Below are 27,378 nucleotides of genomic sequence, written 5' to 3' on the forward strand. Positions count from 1 at the left end.
AACTTATTTAATAGAATTTGTCCTCAATTTAGGGGAACTGTAAATAATTTCAGCCAGCTTTAAATTTCGGCCAATTTGAGTATAACTTCGGCCAAGCAAACAAATTAATTACAATTATAGAATTAATCTGGGAATAGTCACTGATTTTCTTCTTTAAAATATTTATTATTTTTAGAATTACAACAAACAGCGCCAAATTTTGGGTTTAATTTGAATTTAAATTGTGTTATAGAAATTTTAGTGTGGAAGGAATCTTACAAAAAGAGTTTTTTTTTTTTAATAAAAGTGATTAAAGATTGTTTTGTTTATGTTAATATTGAATCGTTCTTCAGATTTCGAGTGAAATTCTTCAACTGGAGCATGAATTTCGTCGAAAAATAGACATTTTGTGAGCATCTCTCCAGTGAGATAATATTTACAATTTCGGCCATATGTTTTCCTTCCTCATTTTTTTTTTAAATTTATTTTGTTTTCAATTTTTATGTTGTAAAATGCACATAGAGAGAAAAATGTATCGTCTTTATGAAAAATATGAAATGGAAAAGCTCTAGGAAGAGTCATACGTAAATTTGGAACGCCATTATCAACATTTGAGGTCTTCAGGAAGGTCCCGGTCAAAATCCCGAACGCCAAAATCCAGAACGGAAAAATCCCGAAAGCAAAAATCCCGAATTCTTAAAAGTGTCATAGCTACTCCCACGATTGCACCCGCGTTTTTGGAGGCAAAGGGGAATCTTCTGTGTCCTGAAAAATTATTCTAAACATTTTCCCCCATATAATTTCATCCCTTTCAGGATTTTGAACATTCGGGATATTGGCTTTCGGGATTTGGGCTGCCACCGCTTCAGGATAAATTACACAAAAGATTGCAGAGCTTGTGAGTCATATAAGTCATATAATCATAAACTATTTATATAAGTCATATAAATCTTACACTTATAACGTTTTTGTAATTTTCTATATGTAGTTTCTCATAAAATTGTCACCAACAAGTGTCCGAAATTTCACTTAAAGTGGCCGGAATATTACTCAAAGAGATGTCTATATTTGTATTCGTTTTTAAGTATTTTAACCATTTTTTAAGGTCCCAAGCTATACTACTGAAGAAGAAACAACAAGAAATTTCAATACGTGTTAAAAATGTTACATTTAACACTTGGGACTTTGCTCCTTATTTGCAACTATGCCGAAATGTTGAACAGTTCCCCTATACATTAACCGTTAAGAAATTGATCTTCACAAGTTGGAAAATTCTGTTTTGTCCTCTAACAAAATTGTCACTTTGGGGGTGCCAAGTGATAGCTTTACGAACTGTTTAAAGATGTTTAAAGATAGTGTGACATATCATGAGATCGATCATCATTTTCAATATCAATTGCTAAGTTCTGATAATAAGAACTAGAGTTATACTGGCTTTGGTTCTAAGGGTTAGCCATATGGCTTTCTTACTCCAATGTCTTAACATTCAAGATTTATTAGAAAAATTTTCCACGTGATTGGATTATTAAGGGCAAATGATCTGTTAGTGATTTTCAGACTAAAGGTTTAACCTAGTTCTCAAAGGTTTCAAAAACCTAAATAGCAATCACTTTTTCTGGTTTTTGAAAATCACACTGAATATTTGTTTTCAGTATTGAAGACTAAATCAAATGTTTCTCTAAAACCTTGACCAACAACCACTTAGAGAAATCAAAGCATTTGGCTTAGCCATAGGTGTGAAGTCGGTATTAGAATCCGATAATCAAATAAAGTTTATTGCTATTTAGAATTTTGAGACCTTCGGGAACAGGGCTAAATGTTTAGTCTGAAGACCGTTTTGAAGTTGTTTTAATACATTGCTTTAACTTATGGTCAAAGAAGTCCGAAAATATTTTTCTGAACTAAACTTCTAGTCTGAAGACCGCTTTATTGAAACGGGATTTGAACTTAACAAACTTGCACCACAAGTGGGCATTCTATCATTTAACCCTTTAACGACGAGATATTTTTTACGGACTGAAAATCAATAATAAAATTTAAACTGAGAAACATAATCAATAATAAGTCTTACATCTAACCTTGGAAAGTCCAACAGAGTCTGATTCGGTGTATTTTGTGCTTCTATGAACGATAGGAACAAAAATAGCCCGAAAATTTAAGTAATTTTCCTGACAATACCAATGAATAATATATTTCGCTTTAATAAAAACTATTACGTATGAGTATTGTAGTTTTTATTCCCAAAAGGGTTTTGCTTAAAAAAATTGGAAGTATAGAAAATAAATAAAATCAATTATGAATTTGAGAATTTTAAAAATTCACCATCTTTGAGCTTAAATATTTACTACATATCAAATAGCTAGAGACTTGCAAAAAATATTCTAGATTCCTTGAACCTTCTACTTTACGAATTTATACAGACATAAGAAATAAAATAACTTTAGGTAATCAGGAAATATTATTTTCTTTATGGGACACCAATGTTCCAATCGTCCTTAAAGGGTTAACCCATAGCTCTCAGTTTTTTATGACATTTTTTAATATATTAAAAAAAAGCTATTTTTAAGATTTATAAATTCGAAAATACCCTTGATTCGCTTAAATCAAATCAGTTTAGTCAAACTAAATAAGGAATATGGTGAGCTTATTTCTAAACTGATTTTGGGCAAGTTTAGGTCGATTGGAGAAGTCTTTGAATGATCGATAACTTTGTACTGGTCCCATTTCATTTAGTGATTTTATAATCAGTTTAAATTTCAAATCATTTGCAAATTGGTGGAAGAAAAACTTTGCAAAATGCTTGAATACGTAAGCACATGACTTTTTCTTGCATTGGACCATCAAATAACTTTATTTTCACCGTAGGTATGAATTATTCTGCTAACCGGGGGTATCTGACCCCCTGCTTTTCTATAGTTCTAGCCATTCTAGCACTGAAGAATGGCTTTGGCCGAATGAATATAGTAGATTGGATCAGTGAAGGCAATCCTTAAGAACTAAAATCCAAAAGAAGCTTACGAATCTGCGGTTACAACTTGAGTTTCTATTCTTATGGTCAGTTTTGCATTTTCAAGCAAAGAATGTATTTATATAATTGTGTATAACTGAATAAACTATAAATAATTGCTGGAACTATTCCAGATATTTGGGAATTCAGGACACAGGCTCTCCATTCTTTGAGTGCTAAAAATGCAATAACAATGAGTGTCTGTCTGTTTCACAAAGAAATGTCTGGCAGTGGTAAGTGTTAAGAATAGAATAAGCAAAAGTAATCATTGATAGGTCTAGTGAAAATGTTTGCTCATGTGGTCGAACAGTGGATTAACACCCAGTGGCTTGGAAATGGATGTGGTATCCATGGGGATGGTGGTATCGGATGTGAAGCCAAATATTCTCCGATTGGAATCCAAAGATTTGGATGCGATTGGGCTATGGTGGTAATAATACTCAATACTTGTTTCTTATATCTTTAGATATACGAATCGAATTTTCTATTTCCCTTCCATGTGACCAGTATATTAGCTGGTCTGCAGGAAGCTTTAATTGACTTCAGGAGATGATCTGAGATGGTAGAAAAGTGGACATTTTGATGTGATATCTTCTGCTCTGGGTCCTCAGAACAATGAAATTCTTCACCAAGTGGATGCCATGAGATAAATTCAATTACATACATAGTAAGAGGATATGCTGGCATTTCCTCATTTACGTTGCTTATACTTTTGTATGGGAGAGCGATACGAAATGGAGAGAAAAAAAGGAACTGAAGCGTCTTTTTTCTCTGCCTTTTTTTTCATTACACTTGGCCTCATACCTCTTGAGGAGGTCCTTTTCCTTCGATTGCTTACACCAAAAGTGGTAAGGGGAATTAATTGAATGTAAAATGCCTTACTTTTTTCCGCCTCTAACGTGTCAGTTCCATTCACGGAAACTCACTGACGATTAATTTTGGTAGCAAATGCTTCAGGTTTTCAACCCTTTTTTTCCGTCTCAACACTATAAGCTTAGCTAAATTTATTTTTAATTAAATGACTGCAATTAGGATAATACTTTGGTAATTTAAATTTTCTGTTCCATGAGGAATCTACGGCTTCACTTTGTATTTTGTGGTAGATGGGCAAGAATTCCAAATGAAAAATTCCCATAGACACAATTGCAGTGTCCTTTAATTGCTTCAAATCAATCCTAATGGAATTTAAGAGGGATATACCGATTGATTGACTTTGATCTATTGATTTTTTGTGAAATGGAAGCTTTTTGTAATTGATAAGGATGGAAGGGTTTACTGGATTATTTACAGACATGTCAATCCTGATTGTACGTTGTATTGGTTTAAACGAAAATACAAAAAAATAAAAAGTTGAATTTGATTTAGGTTTTGAAATGCTTTCGTATTGATTGCTTCCTTAATATTCAAAATGCAAAAACTCTTTCTATTTAAGTATTTTGAAAGGAAGAAAGGACTGGATGGCGGGGAATTTGTTATAAATTAGGTTTTTAGAAAATTAGTTTTCGTCATGTACTTTTAGTTTTATATTTGTATCACCAATCTTTACATATCAAGATTTTTTAAAAATCATTATTAAAAAAATAACCTTAGTTTTTAACAAATTTGTTAAATAGATAGATATGTTTATTTTCATGTCAAAAAGAATATACATTCTCTAACTGACTATTTAATAATCTACTATAAATGAATAATAAATTCAATTAATAATAATAAATTAATAAATTAATAATTTAAAATTCTAATAATAAATTTTTCTTTTAGATTAGCACTATTTCTAGATTTAATGAAATTGAATAAGAAAAATGAGAAGTTTTGAATCTGCATACGTTTACTATATGTAGCGGAGCCGGCCAGAATCTCAAATGCCAAAATCCCGAAAGCCAAAATCTTGATTAGTCAAAATCCCGAATGGTCCAAAATTCCGAAAGACAAATTCCTGAAAAGCCAAAATCCCGAAAACGAAAATCCTGAAAGTCAAAGTCCCGAAAGCTGAAATTTCAAAAGCCAGAATTCTCAATGGGCCAAAATTTCGAAAAATAAAAATCACGAAAAGCGAAAATTCCGAAGACCAAAATCCTGAAAGTCAAAATTCCGAAAGCCAAAATCCCGAAAAGATAAAGTACCGAAAGTCGAAATCCCGAAAGCCAAAATCTTGAATGGGTCAATATTCCGAATGGGCCAAAATCCCAAAGCCAAAATTCCGAAAGCCAAAATCCCAAAATCCAAAACCATAATCGGAAATTACATCATAATTCTCTCGTTCAGTAATAATCTTCCAGATTTGAGAGCTATCTCCGGTTGAGGTTCTTTCTGTTCCGATTTGAAGGTATATCAGAGAGAAGTTACCAGAAACCCGTGCGGAGTTCGAAAGTTTAAACCGACGAGTTACACATAAGTGAGAAAGTTCATCAAAAGGACTTTTATTTTAATAAAATTGCAATACAAACGTTCCGCGATCTTGAAATTCTACAATGCTAGACAAAAATTCACTTTTTCCAGTAAACGTTTACACTTTTTTGTTGACATTATTGACGATTGAAGTGTCAAGAATACTGAAATTCGAAATGGCAGAACAATCAACGCTAAAGCGGCGAGTACATGAACTTGAACTTTAGGCTTCCGGTAGATTTTCGAATAGTTTTGGCTATGGGGTGGCATTGTCTCTTCGTAAGGTTATTACTGAACAGCACCAATATTTATTGTTCGTTAAAATACTCTTTAAAATTACAGAAAAATGTAGAACGTACAATATCTTTTGCTTTGTCAATATGTTTTCGGAATTGTCTATGTTTTCGGAGAGTGAGCGAAATGGCTAAATTTAGATCTCACTCACTCCCACTGAAATGTCAAAAACATGTTTACAAAATATTATTCATTGCGCGATGGGCACAACTCTCTTAACATCTTCGAAATTCGACAGTTCGAATTCTCTTTGAACGTCAATGACATATTTGATTAAATATAGCTATTTAATAATAGAAAGCTATTTACCTTTTTTCCGAGACATTTCTTAAGAATAAAACTCTGTGTGAGAGCGCACAGATTAATATTACAAGCGCGAATGCAATTGATATAAATGCATTATTACAAAATATAAAAAAATCATCGAGACAGACCGTTTAACTTTTCAAAATATTTTATATCGAATTTTTTGAAAATAAATTAAAGTATTTGATGTCTCTAGCGGTAGATGTGCGAAATTTTAACTATATGAAAAGTTGCAGTATTTTACGAGATTTATTAACATAACCAGGGGGGTGACGTTAGCTCTGAAAAATGCGACCGATTTTAGTGTACATTTTTTCCTGTTCTCGTACACATTTCACGAGATATCTCCAAAACTACATAGGTTGTCAATTTGGGTTTTTCGGTTGCCTATTCTATATTAAATTGGCTTTTATTTTGTATTTCTATTATTTGCTAGTTCATTCTACACTGACAGAAAAGAGCTGATAAACCCAAAAGTTTTTTCGGCGCGCTAGAAACATATGGGAAACATAGGAAATGTCATGGCCCCTGAATATAACCATTGGTTATCAAATTCGGAATAATAGAATAATGGTGCTCCTATCCTAGTAAATTTAGCAAAATTTAAAAGATTGAAATGTTAGTTCTTATCCTTTGAAACTGTAATAAGATAAATTATCTCTTTCTGTTAAATGAAAATTGAAATTCAAAATGAAATTTCAATTTTAATTTTAATTTGACAGAAAGAGACAGTAATATCTGATTTCAGTGGGAAAGAGTAAGAGGTAAAATTATAATCGACAGAATTTTACTAAATTGAAAAGTGTCAAAAGCACCATAAGAAATTAATTTTGTTTTATTGGATATTCTACAACTCAGCTATAAGGAACTGAAATTTGTGCCTGAATCATATCATTAATATCATATTTCTATTCTGGTAATTGTGTTCTGTTGATTTGATGTTCTGCGATTGGCTAGAATGATTTCGATTCTAGCCGATAATTAAATTTTATAGGATGATGTGATTAAATATTTGATTATATGTGAATTTTGCATAAAACCCTGGTTTTATTCAGAAAATATTTTCTGAGAATATTAATCTCAGATTTTAAGTAGGGGAAAGCTTTCAGGTTTCGTATACACTCCGGCTTTGAACACTATTTTCCCATATTCTTTTGATATAAATTAATAGCTACTATTGTGCCATTATTTCCTGAAAACCCTAGGCCAGATTCATTAAGTAAATATGGGAAAATGATGATGTGCTTTACGTGGAGTGTGTTCGAAGCCAGAATGACGTTCCCTAAGTGATTTTTTATTCCTATATACTATTAATATAGAGGCTAACAAATGAACTGATCATATCTCAACTTGGAATCATAGGGCAACTCTTTCGTTTTGATAAGATTTTCTGAGCAATTTTCCGAATTAAGACCAGACACAGCTTTTAGCATTGGTTTAGAATTGTATTTTTTTCAATCTAAAATGCCTGAGGCTTTAATTTTTCTATTAGTATCTCTCTGTCATCCCATACCCAAGAGTTAGAATTCCAAAAAGAGCTTTTTTTGTGTCTAAAGCACCTCTTTTGTACCATGTATTTCCGTTCTGATTCACTATAGTTTTTGTGTTTCCGCCAATAGATATAGCCTGGAGTTGGAAAACTTTCATTCTGTGGCTTGTATGGTAGTAGAGGAACACTTGAAAATTAATTTAGTGCCTTGATTCACAGCAGACAGGTGTGTTCACCTAGGAAAATTCTATTTCTCGCTTTTTTTTCTATGTCCCACAAAGCCCCAAATGGTCTCATACATGTAGATAAAACGACGCCCGGATGGACAATAACTTGCTGAATGATTGGACAGACGGGTAGTCAGAATTTTATCGCAAGTTCACGCGTGATAGACGTTATGGGCAGAATGATGCAGTGGTTTAGAAATCTGCATGAAATATGGGAAAACTGTATGACTCCTGATAAAAATCAATAGCAATTTATTTTATTAATAGCTTCTCTGTAGTGAAAGACTTTCACTACTCCCTGGGCTCCTATCATCATCACTGTCAATGGAGAAAAAAAAAGCCATGAAATTTTGTCATGAAAATTTTGTAACCAACAATTGTTATCGAGATAAAATGATGTTGAATAAATAAATAATGTACCATCGTTGAAAGAGTAATTTGGAACGGATGCAACAATTTGTATGAACTTTTTTTTCTCGCTATTGGCGTAACTAAAAAAAAGGCAATGCAATTTAAAGTTGATAAGGGCAAAAAGTCATTAATTGGGCCTTGTTCCTGCTAAAATTGTCGAGTTTATTTATTGAGTGACACTTTTTGAATTAATATAATTTGATAGGATTTGCAGAGTGGTTGTCAATTTGGGCCTTTAGAACAGCTTTTTTTTCGTGTTGTGCTTCATAAAATATATTAGTGGAAAAAAAATGATTAATTACCATCATTCAATTTAGAAATTTTCAACCTTATACAATTTATTTATTACTATGGATATCTCTGTGTATTTCTGTACACCACGATTTTCATTAATTGCTTTCGATATCGTCCTTGGTGTTGCCTGAATTTTGCCTGTAATTACTTTTTCTCACTTTCTTTTTCCCCCCAGTATATCCTCTTCTTCGGGGCATTGCACAAACAAGGAAATCGTTATCATTATTTTGCGGACAGATTATTTGGATTCGGCAATCATTTATTCCTTCCCATGCCATGTTAGTCCAGGAGGAGATCATGAAAATGGGAAATGGTGTTACTGTCCGATTGATGGGATTGAACTTAATTGAATTTCCAATGTCTTACCCCCTAATACAATTAACACTGGATTTCTGCCATGGGCAATCTTAAGACACTCATTCTCCCTCGTCATGAATTTTTATCTACTGGATATATTGGTAAATTTCTGCAGACTTCATTAAATTTTACCATAATGTATTTTTTCGGTAAACAAATGGAAAATTCATCAAAAAATTTCAAACCAGCTGCTGATGTATTTTCTGCGGTGGTATGCATTTACAACGTTTGCAATGTGAGAAATAGCAAGTGTTTCATCGGTTTGTATTAAAGAGAATTTGCTGAGTGCTCATTGAGAGTGATGCTAATTGCAGGAAAGTTTGATGAAAGGACCTTTGAAAAACTATTTTAGGTGAGATCCTTTTTAATAATAAAATGAAACTTGTCCTTACAAAATTTTATGTCTACTGGTTGTTACTGGGCCTTACAGTTTATGGCTAAAATGTTATCTTTACCATCACGAACCCCTTCAAATGACTGTAATTTCTGCTCGGATTGACAGGATTTGGTGATCTGGGACTATAAAGAAAAATCTCGTAAAAATGTCATTTAATTTTCGAATATCGGAGGATAAATATCGTCGGTTGCCTCAGCAACTGTGCTAACTGCATTTGCTTTGTGTCAGCATTCGTTGTGAGCAACGCATCGCTGCGCGGCGTTTGCAATGAATGCAGACACAAAGCAGATGCAGTTAGCACAGTTGCTGAGGCAACCGACGATATATTAACTCAAACTCTGAAGAAAAAGGTTCTCTTTAAGGGGAGAAACGCATCTTTTTAAAATTTTGTCAAAAGGATGTTGTTTAACAATTTAACAGAACTTTTTTTCACATTTTATACGAAAAACATCCTTTTGACAAACTTTTCATAAGATCCAGTTGGCAGCCAATTTCACAAAAGTTCTCCATATTCTGTATAGAAGAACATCCTTTTGACAAACTTTTCTTATTAATTTGACAAAACTGTTTTTTACAGAGTAGAATAGGTTGAACTCTTTTCTGAATGGTGAAATTTTACTGCATCAGTAACGTACAACTGAAGTTCCCAAAACGTTATTCCTACACTGAGAAAAAGGAGTGTGCGATTAACTTTTTTTCCTCAGAAATTTAACACTTTTTACATGTAAAAATATATCAACATTTTTTAATGTTAATTTTACACTTTTTTAAGGAGAAAATTAACATGAAAAAGGGTAACTTTAACCCCCAATACACCTAAAAAGGGTAATATTTACACCGATTTTGGATCAATACTGCAGGGTAAAATAAACATTTCCGGAATGTTATTTTAGCTTTTTCGGATTAGGGTAGCCCTGAGCCCTGACCCTTCCTTAACCTCATTAAAACGGTATTTTTATTTAAAGTAACTACAATATATAAATTACCGAAAATGTTGTCAATCTTTTGAAGGTTTAATTAAAGAACCTTCATTATCGCTCCAAGTAAAATTTACATAAGTAAAAAGTAAGTTTTTGAATATTTATCACTCCGATCACTCCACATTTCGTCACGTGTCGTTCTATGATAAATTGAAATAGATATCTTTTATTATATATCATCTGAAGATATGATTTTATGCATATATAAATATAAGCAAACGTAAAAAACTTAAAGATTATTTTTGGAATTATTTAAGAGAACTTAATAATATCTTCAATATTTTTTAGTGTTATTTTTTTTTATAGTATCAATTAGAAATCTGGCTTTTCAGGATTTACTATTTTGAGATTTGGGATTTTCCGAATTTTGGCCCATTCGGAATTTTTACTTTTCGGAACATTGATCCATTTGAGATTTCAATCCATTCGGGAGTTTACACTATTCGGTGTGTCGGCTTTCGGGATTTCGATTTTGGGATTTTGCTTTTTTGGATTTTGTCTTTCTTGGATTTTAGTCCAATCAGGATTTTGGCTTTCGGGATTTTGGCTTGCGGAAAATTAGTTTTCAAGTTTTTGATTTTTGGGATTTAGGGTATTCGAGGTTTTGTCTGTATTAGATTTTGGCTTCTCCAAATTTTTAACCATTTTGGTTTTTCAAGATTTTGGCGATTTTGGCTTTCAGGATTTTGGTTTTTCGGAATTTTGGCTTTCTCAAATTTAGACACACTCGGGATTTTGGCTTTCAGGATTTTGGTCCTTTCAAGATTCGGGTGTTCGGGATTTTGACTTTAGGGATTTTCGTTTTCAGAATTTTGGTTTTTGGGAATTTTGGCTTTCCCAAATTTTGACACACTCGAGATTTTGGCTTTCAGGATTTTGGTCTTTTCGCGATTCGGGAGTTCGGGATTTTGACTATCAGGATTTTGACCAGTATCCAGTATTAATCTCTAAACATATCCGAAAATATTTTTAAAAAAATCGAACAACGGCGTTTTCAAGATCTTTTAAAAACCTTATTTAAGGGAATAAAGAGATGTAAAAAGTAGCAAAGGAATAATAATTATACGAAGATCAGGTCATAGGGATCTTTAGAGACAGTAAGTCATTTTCTCTCATTGTTTGGCTACAATCTGTACCAATGATAGGGTGCAAGCAGTTACAACTGAAGTTTTTCGAAGAGAAAAGTCATTTGAAGATCGGTTTCGAAAGCCTTAGAGAGGATCTCAGTGGCACAGTTGTCAAGAGCGCTGGATCTTTGGCGCTAGAAATCCCTGATTTGAGCAAGTGAGATCGAATCACGCCCGGTGCAAGCTTTTATTAAAAAATACGCTTCTTGTTGGAGATAGTTTTGCCATACAGAAATCTATTTATCTTTTAGTCAAAATGTGTTTGAGAATCAAACTTTATAATTTTAGTTCAAATAGGATTATTTATTCATAAATAAGTTAATCTAGGTTAATAATAATGACAGAGACAGCCGTCGTCATCTTAGTATTATTCCCAACCTAAGTTTTAGGTTGCAAGTTTGACGATTTCCATTTCTGTTAGTCAATTGACAATATTTCTGTGAATATATATCACATAAATTTAAATGAACTCATACAGCAAATCTACAAAGAAAATAAATTTGTAATTAAAAGTTCTTGGAATACATACAAGAGACTTAACAAAGTAATTTTGTATAAAGATAGAAACATCTATCTTCTTCACAAGACGACAAAATAAATTCCTTTTAAATTCCCTGAGAGAAACAATGGAAGAATCTAAAACCAATCTGACAACCGAATCACACAAATTTTCTAACCTCTAATTGAATTGGCGGGAAAAGGGGTAGATTTTTCTCTGTGTCTGAAATATGTTCAACTGTGAAAAGATTGATTTGCCTTTTTTTGTATTATCCCCATGAGGAATGATTTTGCAAAATTGCACACTTTTGCCATATTCCCAGCGGAGAGATTTTACTCTTATCGCGATTGTAAATCAATTTTATGGGAATTTCTTGTGCAAGTCTCAACGAACGGGACTCAATTGCATTCTTGGGGCGAATGAGGAGTAGGATATAGTGATTTCGCAATTTTACACATGGCAGAAAAGAGAGAACTTTTGCGCCTTGGGGGGAAGAATATGGGGAACAGGGGGATGTATATATGTAGAACTTCAAATCTCCTCTTTTTTAGGAGGATGGGTAGATTTCTTATAAGTGATTGCATGTGGCAGTATACCAGGAGGTGTATTGAGAGGTTATAGATGAATGCATTGGGTGCAACAACGGGGTGGATTTCATGGAATCTCGAGGTGATTTAGAAGAATTCTTTTATCTCTTGCCCTTCACTTCCTATTTTTGCGCGTACACACCTCTTTTACTTCACATTGAAATCTCTGCCTTGTTGATGTTGTGCACGATTTCAATTTATCTTATATCTGTATGGAGCACAATTCACCGATGAGAAGTCGATTTATCATTCTCGACTTAAGTGATGTAAGATGCGAACTTTTAGACGATTTTCTTTGCAAAAAGTTACAGATATTGGAAAAAGTATTACATATACTTGAAGTAAATTATAGAATTTCTAGAATTAAAATTTCAATAAAGGATTTTCATTGCAACTTCAGTGCAACGGAGTGACTATATACAGTAGAGTCTCCTAAATTCGAACGCTCGGGGGGTATTTTTGACATTTCTCACCTCCCAAATTCGAACGGTTTTTTCAAAACTAACGAAATTTGTGTGAGATTAAATTGTACTTAGAATCAAATTCCCGTACTTTCTCACAAGTCTTAGTGGTAACATACTTCCTTTTTATTTTACAAGACCATAATGTATGTAAACATTCAGGAAGAAGCACATAAATATGATTTTCATTCACCAAGAATACGAACTTTCTAACATAAGCTCACAATTGACATTTTCAATCCAAACGGCGTTCGAATTTGAGAGATTCAGATTTGATAGACTCTACTGTAAGAGAGATCGTAAAAGAAGAGCGACTTTAAGGAGGCTCTAGTGAACACCATTACTCGATATCTCTTGCTGTTACGGGTTCCAGAGTGGAGGTTTAACCCAGTTCCTGATGATTTCGTAAATTTGGCCCGTTATAATATTACACTTTAATAGCCAGTCCTAACCCTTAGATTTTCAGAAAAGAACCATGAATGAAATCCATAAGAAACACAGAGAAAAAATTGAATTGTCCGAAGCTTGAGTCGACCGAAGGTAGCACGCTTTTCCGTATTTTTTTTTCTATATTCCTAAGGTATATGACCCATGGTTCTTTTTAGAAAATTCGAAAGACAAAACTAGTTATTACAATTGTAACATGGGTCAAATTAACGTACGAAAAAATTAAATTGTCTGGAATTTGCGTCCTCCCAAAGTACCACACTTTCCTCTAAAAGGTAATTAAAGTGATTCGAAAAATGCAATGGATAATTTGCATTGATATCCAATCCTGAATAAGGATTCTTAAAAAAAATCCTGCTTAATAAAAAAAAATAGAAACGTTAAGCACCATGGCTAAGCTTTATCCTAGTTTCAGACTTTAGGTTTAGCTCAATCTTTGAATGTCTCAAAATTTTAAATAACAAACCATATTAAAAGTTTTTCAAAATCTAAAAGAATATTTGCCCTTTAATATTAAATCTTAAATTCAACCTTTCCAAAAATCGTGCTTCATAAGAAATTATTGAATTTAAGCCATATAAGTTGAACTTCAAGTCTGTTTGCAGTCCATATCAGATCTGGTATCCGTATTATATATAGATTTGGTGACAAAGAAGTGGGGCACATTTGAAATTGAGATTTTTTTAACTTATTTTTAACAAAATTGAGCCTTATCGTGATATAATTTAGCTGCACAAACAGGTTGAGAAGCTAAATTACATTATTTTATGGCTCAGTTCCACTTTATAGGTGAAAAATCCCAATTTCAAATGTGCCCCACTTTAGAAGGAGCCCCATTTCCCCCTATTATAGTGTACACAAATTTGATTTGAGATCGAAGTAAAACATTAAGGAACTCTCTAATTTTGATTGCTCATACTATATTTTGAACCTTCAGTTCCGGGATATTTAGAATCTGAAAAAGTAAAATGGTTTTAACCAAAAACACTCGCTAAAATCGTTAGAAATGGATTTTCAGTTGAACGTAGGAAAGTTTTCGTGCAATTTTACAGTTGTACAGGGTCTGAGAAATTTGTATGTCAACCATTAGAAGTTCTGTTAGTGAAAGATCATTTTCTGAAATTTCGATGTCGAATATCTCGAAATCACTAAGTACTCTGCCTTCGAACGTTTATGCCTTCTAATAATGTGAATTTTCTTTTATTTTCCTAAGAAACTTACACATAATTATCACACAATTATCAATAAATTGATAATAAGCTAAATTACATTTAATGGAAATGTGTAAAACTTTTAGGAAAACTAAATGAAAATTCATATTATTTGAAGGCATGAACTTTCGTAATGGTACGTTACCTTAAGGGATTACATGGTTCAAGAAGACTAAGAATAAGAACACAAAAATATTTGCTCTAATATTTGAAAAATAAATTTCAAGAAAAAAATTTGTAGGGGAAAAGCTCATAATTTTGTTCAGTTTCTTATTTTGGACACTTTGAGGATAAAATTGGACACTAAAAATAAATTGATTAAAATTATGGATTTTTATTTTAATATTTGATGAATAATGAATTCTATCTAAATATTTGTTCTTTTTGGAAGATTTTAACACTAAATACGCTAAATTTTGAATATGATTTGAGTTTAAATTGCTTTGTTGAAAATTCAGTGTGAGCAATTGCTTACGAGAAATATGACAGAACTTCGTGTGTACTTCATTCTTATTTAGGTGTGGTGAAGTACTAACAATGTTTCTTCGCTTTTTTTGAGTGATATTATTAAATATTCATTGAATGTTGTGTTGTTTCACGTTAATGGTGAGTTGTACATTTGACCTGAAGTAGGATTTGTCTTGTGAATTAGATTTTTCGTGTGAAAAGTGGGAAATTTTTTAAGACATTCACCAGTGAGGTGATGATTCTTATTTTGGACAGGTGTTTTTCTCACGAAATTTCGTGAACTTTTAGCCTTTGTGATGACTAGGTTGGACAAATGCCTGGAGAAACAAAGGAGTATCATCTCTACGAAAGAGATGTAGCGAGAAATGCCTTGAAAGGGTCCAGGAAAGGCCAGGGAATGAGCGAATCCGCACGTACTTGGAGTACCGAAGTCAACTCACTTTAATGAATGATATGGAAAGTTTCCGGGCTTCTTGTGACATTCTACGTTTCCCTTACATGAACAGGAAGAGGACTTGGTAAGATTGGTTCATAAAATGAAGAACAATAGGCATATTGTTGAGGCGGATTAGCTGTCCATATTTACAGCCATGTTGTCCAAATTAATAACCAAGTTGTCCAAAATAAGAGCCAAATTCACCTCTACATATCAATTCATTTTCAAACGTATTAAAACTAATTTTAGTAAAAACAAAGACAATAAACCCGTGCCAAGTTTCTAAACAACCCTTTTGAAAAGAGAGTAACTAAAAAAGTAAATTAGTATTGAAAATATTGCACTTCAAACTTGAAACATCTATGCTTATAAGCAGACTGGTCAAAATTATGAGCCCTTACCCTATACGAACACTAAAAAAACAAAATTTTTCTTGAAATTTATTTTTCAAATATTTAGGGTCATCCTAAAGATAATCTCTGTTTTTTAAAAGCATACCTGGGCTAATTACAAGACTTCTGCTTGCATTCTATCTCGAACTTTAGTGTACTCTTGGGGCTCATCTTTGGACCGTTACACGTGTCTGCATTGCAAAGTAATTGCATTGCAGAATTTCTTCTAGGATTGAAGGTTGTAGTTAATTGAGTGATTGATCGTATGAAAGAGACTGCATGGAATTCAGTCAACTTGAGGAAATATTGCGTAAGGTGGAATGTGAATTTAAAATCAATTTGTAGGGGTAAAGTAATGTTTGCGCGATACTCAATTTAGCTGGCACAATAAAATATTATTTTGCACCCATTTTTTCATCGTCTCTTTGCCAATTCACCCAAAGGGTGGCACAATGTTTTTGGGGTGAGATTGTAGGATAAATTGAATTCGCGCCAACATTCATCACATTTTGCACCCCGCCAACAGCAGACACGTTCACGAAATTTGCTCCATGTGACAGTGCGTATATGGGGTGTTTGGGGGTTGGGGTGTTAGGGGAAAGTGTGCAAAAGAGTAAGACCCAATGGTGTAAATTGTATCTTTTCTGCACCGTCACGTCGGCTGTCGAATATTTTGTTACACGCAAACAAGAAAATAATAATAATGCCTTGGTGCGAAAAGGCGCCCCATACCTTGGAGACACCCACACCCCATTCTTTCCCAATCCGACGCTGTATACATACTTTATATGATCCACCAGAAGGTGCTCTGTTTCCACATGGAATACGCGCACTACCTATCCACCATAACACCAAAATGTAGTCAAGTGAAAGTATAACGCAGTGCTTTCAATCATACACCAAATTGTCGTGAGAGACCACGAAAAGGATGAATACAGAATTTTCTGATAGTAGAAGATGGAAAAAACAAAATTTTCCCGGATTACACTTTGGTGTTTTGGGAATTATTCTTCCTTTTTTTTCCATCCCAACCCCACCTATACCCAGCACCTGTTCAGCCTGCTACACCAATTCTCCTTGACATTCTCTCCCCCATGGAAGATTCTCACGTTGTTAGCGATAAACAATCATATGAAGGCAGTTAACGGGTATACTTGTATACGTTACTGCTTTAAAGTAATACCTTTTCTTGAATCTTCCCTTTCACATCATTATAACCGTTTTCATGCAAAGTTTTTCCATAATTTTAAATGGTTTTGTTAACTTTCACAACTCCAGAGGCATGGATCTGCCAGAGTTTGGGAAGTTTATATTGTGAAATCAGGACTTAAATAAATTGATCTGTGTCTTTAATATCGAGGATGACACTATGTATATGTTTTATATAAAAATTTGTATGGGTTGAATTTTTTTTGATAAACCTTTAAGAGACTATAAAAAAATTCGAAAACTTGTTTAAGGTAAAGTGGTACAATTTGAAAAATGGTACAAGTTGGACAGGGCTTTTTTCTTGATAAATTTTGTACTTCATTTTTATTTGTATATTTTTAATGCTTTAGTTTTATAATTTTGTTCTTTTAAATTTTGTTCTTAAAAACAAATTTTGTACTATATTTATCAAGAAAAAAGCCATGTCCAACTTGTACCGGCGAATTGTCCAACTTGTAACACTATGTCCTACTTATTTCACTACAGTAGTGCTACTTATACAGTAGTGTAGGGGAAAGTACGCTACCTTCGGACGACTCAAGCTCCGAACATTTCAGTTATTTTTTTTTAAATTTTTTTTAATGAATTTTACTCATTAGAACAGGGCCATGACATTTCCTATGTTTCCCATATGTTTCTAGCGTGCCGAAAAAACTTTTGAGTTTATTAGCTGTTTTCTGTCATTGTAAAACGAATTAGCAAATAATACAACATCAAAATAAAAGTCAATTTAATATGGAATGGGCAACCCAAAAACTCAAAATTGACAACCTACGTAGTTTTGGAGATATCTCGTGAAATGTGTACAAAAACAGGAAAATATTTACACTAAAACTGGACGCATTTTCCAGAGCTAATGTCACCCCCTGCATTAGAACATTTAATTTTAATAGATAGTCCAATTCCTTAAATTTCTTGAAAGGAGCCCTGTGTCAAATCATTAAAAACTAGACAAAAAATAGACTTGTCTGAAGCTTATGTGGTCCGAAGGTAGAACATTTTCCCCTATTATTTTATAGGTCCCTAAGTTTTAGACAGTAATTAATGTGTGAAGATTATTGCAACTTCTAAATTCGTAAATATTCGATTTTAAGTTTTATTCTGAAGAAAAGAATGCTTTAAAGTTAATTTATTTTAATGAATAAATTAAATAACATACAACTTGAACTACAACATAATTAAATTTCATCGAAATCGAAAATTGTGATTTTATATAGAAATTCAAAAGTTGTCTTTTCGATTTTAGCACCACTATCACTGGTGGTACAAAGATCTAAGTTTTTGAAGAGTGATGGAATTTCAAAGACCTTTTATTTGTAATCTATTCTATCCAAGCATGTGGCAAGTTAATTTTTTTATATGGAGCTATTTGAAACCAATTTCCTAAATTGATCTCGGACTCAGCTCACAGTGCTCCGAGGAAAAAATGTAGTTAATCAAAAATTTAGTATATTTATCCCTCCATACGGTAAGGTGTCTTACAATACGGGAAAACTTCTCATTTTTTAGATATTTAGCGTAACGGTCTCGAGTGCAAACAAAATCCCATATAAATTTAAATTGAAATATGAGAAAGTGGCTTAAAATTTCAGCCAACTTGCCAGGGGCATGATTCTATAAAATTTTATCAATTACAATCGAAACTGTGTCACTTTTATGATTTAATTTTGAACGCTGTATACTTTAGGCTAAGGTAATTCTTTAGGGTTTTTGTTTTCTTTATTGTGAATTAGAAGTTTTTTTCTGCTCGAACTCAACAGAGAGAGCAGTTTGTAATACTTAGTTTTTTCCTGCTTTTTTCCTGTTTAGTCCTGCTGTTGCCGTCTCTAGAGACCAAGCGGTAAGAGATAGCGACTTGGGACCTTCAGAGTACCCCCATATGTCGACCCAAGGATCGTTAACATACCCTCCCCCAAAACCAAGTTTCTTTGGATTGCTCGAAAACGCGTCGTGCGATATTTTCGTTTTTGGATATGCTCTCAAGGTTACCCAGGCAGACTTTCAACTATCGAAAATATACCGTTGAAATATTTCTAATAACGGTTTTTCAAAATCAAAAATTAAAAAAGTTCTAGAGAGTATATTTATCAAGTGGATGGAGTCATGTTTGGATTAGTTGGAAAGGTTTTGGAATTCCTCTCAAAACTGCACCGATTCTGATTGGTTTTGAATCGGTAATGAACCGATTCAGAATCGATAACTAATTTTATGCGAAATTTTATTATATTACCCCTCAGGTGTTTTTTGGGAAATAATTTGAGTGATTTAAATATCGGTTTAAATCGGTTGCGAACTAGTAAACGGTAAATTTTGCTAAAGTACTATTAAGGTACAGCATTTAAGTCACGAGTGCAATCACATCACAAAGCCTGGGATGCATTGCCACCCCTTTGTTCAACATCAATTATATCTATACGCAGGGGAGACAGGGGTAGAATTAGCCAGCAAATGAAGCTTTTTTTTCGCGAGTGACTTGTGAAAAAATGATAAGGTTTGTCTAATATTTTTATGTTTCATAAGTAGCATTAGGATATTGGCTATATGAAACAGTGTAGTTCAGAGTTCTAAAATCCTTGGCTTTTTCTGGAGAGGATAATGAAAAAAGTATGACACATTGGTTACACTTGCCCCGGCCTGGTTAGAAATAGCCACTTTTGGGGTACTAATTGCCACTAGTTTCCCAGATTAAATTTTAAACTGGAGATACCAAATATTGTTTCACTTGATACACTGAAGCCCACTGATTCTAAATATGTTACTTAAACCTAAAGAAAAGGGCTTTAGACAACTTTTTTATGACATTTTTGTAATTGAGGCAAAATGAATGCAAACATTCTGAAAATATCTATTTCTCAAGTTCCTCATACAAATGGCAATATTGTTTGGAATATCAATAGTACTTTTTCATCTAACAATTATCCATGGATTAGTGAAAAATCATTGATAGTTTTATCATTTCAGTTTTTATCATTATTTTAATCATTTTTATTTTATAAAAATGCTTCTAAATTGTAGGATAACAGGATCAGAGTTATAAATATTTCTGGTAATATGGGGATGTGTTCCTACTTTCATTAAAAAATACTTTGCTCGATGTACATTTTAAGAAAAACGAGAAAAATCCACTGTCTACTTTTACCCCTGGCTATAGGTACCCCAGTCTCCCCTACAGGGAATCGTCAATTTTTCGAAATGGAGACGGGTATATTTTTGTATTTTTTTTTCATTTTTTATTTATCGATATGATTAATAATAATAATCCTCTTGTTTTTGATTAAATACATAAACTGGACGCGAGAATGTTTGGACCATATTATATAATATTAGTAAAAGCATTATAGGAATTAATATTCAAAATACCTGTTCATAAACTTTCTTATGGAATGTGTAAAGGATATAAAGTTAAACTTATTTATAGAAATGAACCAAAATAGGATGAATGCATCTGCTAAGCCAAAGCTTTTATTTCCCTAGCATTATGGTGTAAAATATAAATTTTCTCATGAAGAGGACAAAGGACATGTTAAAGGATTTCATGGAAAATTTTAGTTCACAGACTATTCAGAAGCGTAAAAATTAATATGCTTTTATAATGTGGTTCATTATTGTGCATAATTTTATTAGTTCTCATGATAGAGTGTGGTGTAATATTTATAGGAGGACTGAAATTATTAAATTATGCATTTACAATGCATTCGCTGGATCAGTAAGCAATCAGGAAAATTCACATAAATTTCATAATGGGTGGTGGTGTTGTAAAAAGACACATAAAAGTGCCTTTATATGCTATGATGGCAAAACAGGATAGAAATAGGAATGAAATGGTATTTTATGAGGATCGTTGATGTTAACAATCCAAATTGCCAAGTAGTTGTTGTCGTAAGAAAGATATTTGCAACAAGAAACATACCAGATTAAGATTTGCTTTTAGATTTTCAATGGAGGAGAAAAACTTTTCCGTAAAGTCATCACAATAGTGGATTGACGACGCCCCTTTTAGGATTCTTTGATTCTGATTTCGCGGCTCAAAGAGGATGAACTCCAAGCTTTTTTGGGGGGATGGAAAGAATGACTCTTCAACCCATTTTAATAGAAATCACCATCCAATAACCGATAAGTCGGATTGTGCTGAACGATAAAAGCTTCGGAAGAGGAAATTTTGCACAATTCTGCATTGTATTGAATTTTCTAAAGTAATTTTACTATTTAGTACTTGCTATTGTGTCACACATTTTATTGTATTCCGTATTATTTGCTCGTGAAAATAGTAGAAATGAATTCCTATGTCAAATTCACTGGTTTATTTGTGAGAAAGTACCATTTCCTCTTGTGACAATAACGAGATTTTGCTTTCGGGCATCTTCCAAAATGCAGAAAGAAATTAGCATTTTCAGAGGACACAAATGCAATGCCATTTAAACTAGGAAATTCAAGCTACGATAGATCAGTGTAAGAAATACTATCGCACATTATCCATTATTTAAAACAAAACGTACATATTTCTTGAGAATTAATAGCATAACTGAGTTTTCTTTTGAAGTACTGCGGGAAGTGGTTATTTAAAGAGTAAAAATTAGTTATAGCTAATTTGATGGGTTCCGGTCAAAATCTCGAAAGCAAGATTTTCAGGAAATTCATTATTATTTATCTTTGTATAGGGATGGGGTTGTCAGTCTCATGCCCCGTGGAGTCAAGTGCAGTGAAGCTCATTAGGATACAATTCGAACACCTTGAACGCCAGAAAAATTCCTGGTGACCTAAAGGGGATTCGAATCTGGGACGCTTGCATCATAGTGCGAATACTTTAACACTTAACACTGGTAAAAATGAAAGGGTCACCGATGATCCTTTGAAAGGGTCACTGTTTTGACACCTATTTATCTCCGGAATAAACAGATAAAAACAATGAAAAAGTCATCTTTGGTATTCGCTCAGAAGAGGGAAATACGATAATAGTAATAAGTTTACGATAAAACATAATCTATCGTGATAAATATGCATGCATAATTTTAAAATATTCAAGTGAACCTTTTATAGGATCAAATATGATCCATTTTTGTTGAAAAGGGTCAATTTAATCCTTTTATTTTTACCAGTGAACCTAGTGTGTTCTCTAGTAAACAGTATAAAAGAACTCTTTAATTTTACTATGTTTGTTTTAATAAAAGGACAGTTATACTTAAGTTCCGGAATAATCTCCGCCCATAAATAAATCAGACCTCCTCCGAAGGTTGTACCTCACTAAATTTCTGATTTAAATACGTTTTTTTTAATATCTCCAAATAAGAGCATATTATAACGTTTAAAGGGTAAGCCAAAGTTCAAGATATACGGTTTCAGTTGGTTTCAGTTTAGCAAGGATCCTTTACAATCAAGAATTAAACCACACCCCTATTAAGATTTCTGGAACAAATAGTCAAGTTCGGTTGTCAAAAACGTTTTATACTAGATTTTTGAAAGTAGATTCAGTTAGATTTATCCGTTTATTTTTCAGTTCATCAACAGACAAAAATAACAGAACTGAAAATCAAACCATTACAAATATTGATTAGAAATGTTCTGGATATCCTACGGATGAGTCGGCCTTTTCGTTATGTCATTCATTTTCGACTTATTACAGCGTTTTTTTCCGAAAAAATCGATCATTTCCTTGAATCTATTTTTTTATTATTATTATTATTTGATAATTACTAAATTTCTGAATAAAGACCTTGAAGCATTCCTAATTACGATTTTAAAACGTTTAAAGATAAATACTTTCGAGAAAGCATGTTTGTTAATCGGTTTAGGCAAGTTTGAATTTTTTTTGTGAAGTTCTGCAAATCTTGAACAAATTTTAAGAGATTTCATGCAGCAAGCAGGCTTTTATAAAACACTTATAATTATAGCATAATGGTTTAACTCAAATTTTATGTTTAATAACCTAGTACTTTCTTGGTAATATTACAATAACTGCTGCTCACAAGTCGCTCTTGATGGAAATGTGAATAAATGGAAATGTCTACTACTTGTTAAATCATTTCTAAAATCGGAAAAATCGGAATCATGGAAGAGATAGATAAAGTTAAGTTCGTTACAAAAGCTTCGGTTCATACGAGATTCAGACTTCAAGGTTCATCTGACTTCACCGCTTTAATTTCATAAAGGGCGACTTTTTTAGGAAAGTGTTCATTTAGAATTTTATATTGACGTGAAACGATGATCAATTATATTTTGAAAAATCACTACAAATCACTGCCCAACAACTCCGGGGGCACCGGGGAAGCATCCGCATCGCGGGACAGGCGCTCCTGGGCGATCTACAATGGACTTAAGACATTCTTCCAACACAGGATATACGACTTTGTAGCTTGATCACAGTGTGAAAAATATATCCCGATACGATTAATAATAATACTAAAAAGGTTTATTAATAAATTCAAGAGCTTCGGTAACTGGACTAAGGGTCCAAATAGATCGAGCCTAATTATTGAGAATATTCCGCCTGTAAAATTAACAATAAAGGATTAGATAAAGAAAATTTATGTAAAAGAAACTTTTAATCGATGATCATAGCCCTTAGTGTATGACAGTTTGGGGGTAAATCTCTACTGTCAATACAGACCGCATATTATCGAGGACTAACCTGAGTGTGTTTGTGACATAAGCCTCTGGTCTGAGAAGCATATTACAATATATTATTATGGCATAACAACGAAAAAGTACGAGAAAAATGAAATTAAAAATATATATTTTTTTAAATTGAGTCCTGTAATGGGGGTGGCGTAATTTCCATGGGCAAGGCTTTTAGTTTTAGTTCTTCCTCATATTGAAATTTTGGGAGTTTAATTATTTTCATTTTTTTTTAAATAAAAATTCTTAATTTTAGTATATCATGTAGCTCCTTCTACAGCAGGTCTGACCTAAAATAATTTTTCTGGATGGAGCTTCCATGGGACGTAAAGTACTAATCCTGGCTAATCCACAGTATAAAATTAAGTAAGAAATATTCATAAGACTTTAAAGTTTGATTGTGTTTTTTGACAGTGCTGCATGGTAATTTTTAGGACGATACTGTAAACATTTATATTCTGAATATAGAACAATTCTTTGTATATGCAGCTTTTTGGACAACAACTCACCCTCGATCGTCCACGACCACCCCCTTGGTATGTGCCATCGTAGCCACCACCGCCACTTCCACTTCCGGTGCCACCTCGCTGCGGGAACTGCAATTGACCGAAAAAAAGCATGCACATTGTTAGTTTGTTAGAAAAGGACAAACAAACAGAAAACGGTGGTTAGGAAAGAAGCAAATGAGTTACCCAATGGCAAACACTAATTGTTTTCCTACCCCTAATTCTTGTTCTACATTTCCCATATACAATTTATTACTGTACCACATGGTTTTTTTTTCGGCAAAAATGGGGAAAGTCAGAGGATTACAGTAAAATAGCGTACATGAACATTCGTGAAGAATTAAATACTCGCAATGTTCATTGCAAAAGCATAATGGTGAACAATTAAAAATTTATAGAGCGTTAAAATGTGCATTTCTACCACTTTCCCTTTTTTCTTTATGCCAAGCTAAAAAAAAAAGAAATCACAAGATCAAGCAAACACCTACGCTGTAATTTTGTACACAATGTATCAGATGGATTCGGATTTAGCCGAAATTACACTAATCCCATGTTGACTTTGACACAGAACACTCAGAAATAAAATAAATAGAAAAATGGTAATGGGCATGATGTAGTTTGATGTTTAACAACAGAAGACATGTTTTTGTGTATGGGATGCTTATGAGAGAAAAAATTAACATACCGTATTTACAGAATCACGTTTTCGTAAACGATTTCGTACCTTTGAGGCGCCCACTTCTCGCGTCGAGATGCCCATCTTCTCGTGATGGCGCAACTGCACCGGATAGATTATTTGGTAGTAGTGACTGCCGATGCGTCCTACTAGCTCCTGATTTTGGCGATACTCTTTCAGGAGTCGTTCCACCTCGCCTAGAACAAGAAGAGAATAACATTTTAAAAATATTTTCAATTATTTGAAGATTACATATTTATTATTGGTGTTTTCCAATGGTTGATTCAAGTATTATCAATTCTGGTAAGCGTCGGGGGATGGGGCAGCTAAGAAAAAATTGATTCTTCCTAAAGCTTTCGGCTCAGACTCCAGATGAATAAAAGAATGCTCTTTCCCGTTCCAGCCACTGAGGAAGTCTTGGAGTATGAGCCGAAAGCTTTGGGAAGAATCAATTTTCTCTTAGCTGCCCCATCCCCCGACGCTTACCGAAATTGATAATAATTACATATTTAATAGATAACTATAAAATTGTTTAAAAAAATAATTTCTTTTCTGGCCAGACAGATTTACATGTGCATCATATGCACATATGATCCTCTGGAATATTTATCCTTTAAAATTTAGCTCTGAAGAATTATGTAAAGGAAAATTATGCAAAGAAGCTATAACCGATGATTCTAGGCCCTCAGTATATGACAGTATGGGATAAAGCTCTAGAGCCAAATTTTACAGTCTAAATATTCTCGCGAGGATCAACTTAATACGGGCTTCAGACCTAAGGTTTAGCTATCTGGCTTAACTCCTCTAATTCCTCATCAAGCATGATTTTTTAGGAAATTGTTGTTTAGGCTTAAATATTAAGGGCTAATGATTCATTTCATTTTGAAAAATCGATAAAATTGCATATTATTAAGATTTTTGAGACCTTTGGGAACTGGGCTAAACCTCCAGTCTGAAGCCGGCATGAATCTATTTTGGGCGCTAAGGAATTTTAAATGTCGTTCGATCATTTGTTGGAGACCGAGACCTGTTCTCAATAGTTCTTATATCTTAACAGAAAAATTCACTAAATAATTATATATTAAAAGTATTTTGATCTTTATTTTTACGTTCATATTAAAACTTCTCATTCAAACCGCTTTTTAAGGAATTATTTTTCAGATTTTGATCAGATTGATCAGATTTTGATCAGTGAGGACCGTTCTTAAACATTAGAATTAAAGGAAGAGTTGATTTAAAAAATAACTAAGATAAGATAAGTATGTATTATAAAGAAGACCGGATCATCACTCAAAAATAAAGCAATTTTTTGAAAATTACTCCTTGCTTTTTAACTAATTCTCTTTTACAAAATATTATGGCCTTAGTTGCTAATAGTTAGAATACAAGTTCCATAAGAAATAATTAATAAAAATTTATTTTTCGTAAAATCTTGAAAACGTAATTTAGACAGTAAATAATGCAATAGGGGAAGTGTGCCAAATTTCGGCCAGCTTGTAATTTCGGCCACTTTGAGTGTAATTTCGGCCATGCAAATAAATTAATAAAAAAAATATGTATGTAATCTACGAATACTCAATGAATTCATTTCGGTTTTAAATGTTTATTCATTTTAGGATGTATTAACACAAAGACCGTTAAATGCTAGGTATAATTTGAATTTAAATTGGGTTGTAAAAACTCAGTATGGAAGGAGTCTTACAAAAAATGTGACAGATCACTTGTGTTTCTAGCAGTCTTACGATTTTTGGTGAAGTGCAGAAGGTTTTCCTTCGGTGTTTTTCATGAAAATTGATTAGTTTTCATTAAAGATTGTTTCTGTTTATGCTAATAGTGAATCAATCTTTAAATTTCGGGTGAAATTTCGCAGTTGGATCCTTATTTCGCGTAAAAATATACTTTGTGAGCATCTTTTCGGTGAGCTAGTATTGCCTATTCCGGCAACATCTTTTGCTTTCCTAAATTTCTTATTTATTTTGTGTTTTTTTTCAATTTCTGAGTTCTATAATGTCCAGAGAAAAACCATCACTTCTCTGAAAAAGATTATGTAGAAAAGGCATTGGAAGAGTTCAGGAAAGGCAAATTGCTACGGGAATTTGCGCGTAAATTTGAGATGCTACTCTTCAGGTCTCCAGGACGAATTACACGGAAGATTTCAGGGCTTGTGGGTCATATAAACGTATTAAACTAAATATTAAACTCGTTACGTTTGAAGTAGTGAAATTTTCTATCCGATGCGTTACAAAAGGTGGCTGGAATTTCACTCAAAGTGGCCGGAATACTACCCAAAGCAATGCCCATATTTTTATTAATTTTTCAATATTTTAGGAAGTAATTTAAAGAAAACAAAGATGATAAACTAGTTTTTAAGGTTCCACACAACCCTCCTGAAAAGGAAGTAACAAAAAATATCAATATGAATTAAAATTATTGCATTTTAAACTTAGGACTTCGGTGTTTATATGCAACTATGCCGAAATTTGGCACACTTACCCTATCTCAAATTGAGAAAAGTCTTCAGATCAAAATAATTTTTACAGTAAAATAAGATATGAAAAATCTAAAAATTCTCAAAACGGTTCTAGAATATAGACAGTGTGATGCTATTTTCGAAAAAT

At 33.0% G+C, this 27,378-nt stretch overlaps 1 protein-coding gene across 11 annotated transcripts in view; it reads right to left on the reverse strand.

Annotated features, from left to right (window-relative positions):
• Positions 1–27,378, reverse strand: part of LOC129807231 (disintegrin and metalloproteinase domain-containing protein 33) — a 595,021-nt gene that overhangs the window by 179,590 nt on the left and 388,053 nt on the right. For 7 of the 11 annotated variants that reach the window (XM_055856367.1, XM_055856368.1, XM_055856360.1 and 4 more), the window contains 2 exons: positions 24,770–24,957; positions 24,088–24,174 (listed from right to left, as the gene is read on the reverse strand). In XM_055856367.1, coding sequence (XP_055712342.1) covers positions 24,088–24,174; positions 24,770–24,957 — 275 coding nt within the window. The remainder of the gene's footprint in view (positions 1–24,087; positions 24,175–24,769; positions 24,958–27,378) is intronic. The other 4 variants (XM_055856363.1, XM_055856362.1, XM_055856366.1 and 1 more) reach the window with 1 other exon arrangement.

This window comes from Phlebotomus papatasi, chromosome 3, assembly GCF_024763615.1.
Source record: "Phlebotomus papatasi isolate M1 chromosome 3, Ppap_2.1, whole genome shotgun sequence".
Lineage (NCBI taxonomy): Eukaryota > Metazoa > Arthropoda > Insecta > Diptera > Psychodidae > Phlebotomus > Phlebotomus papatasi.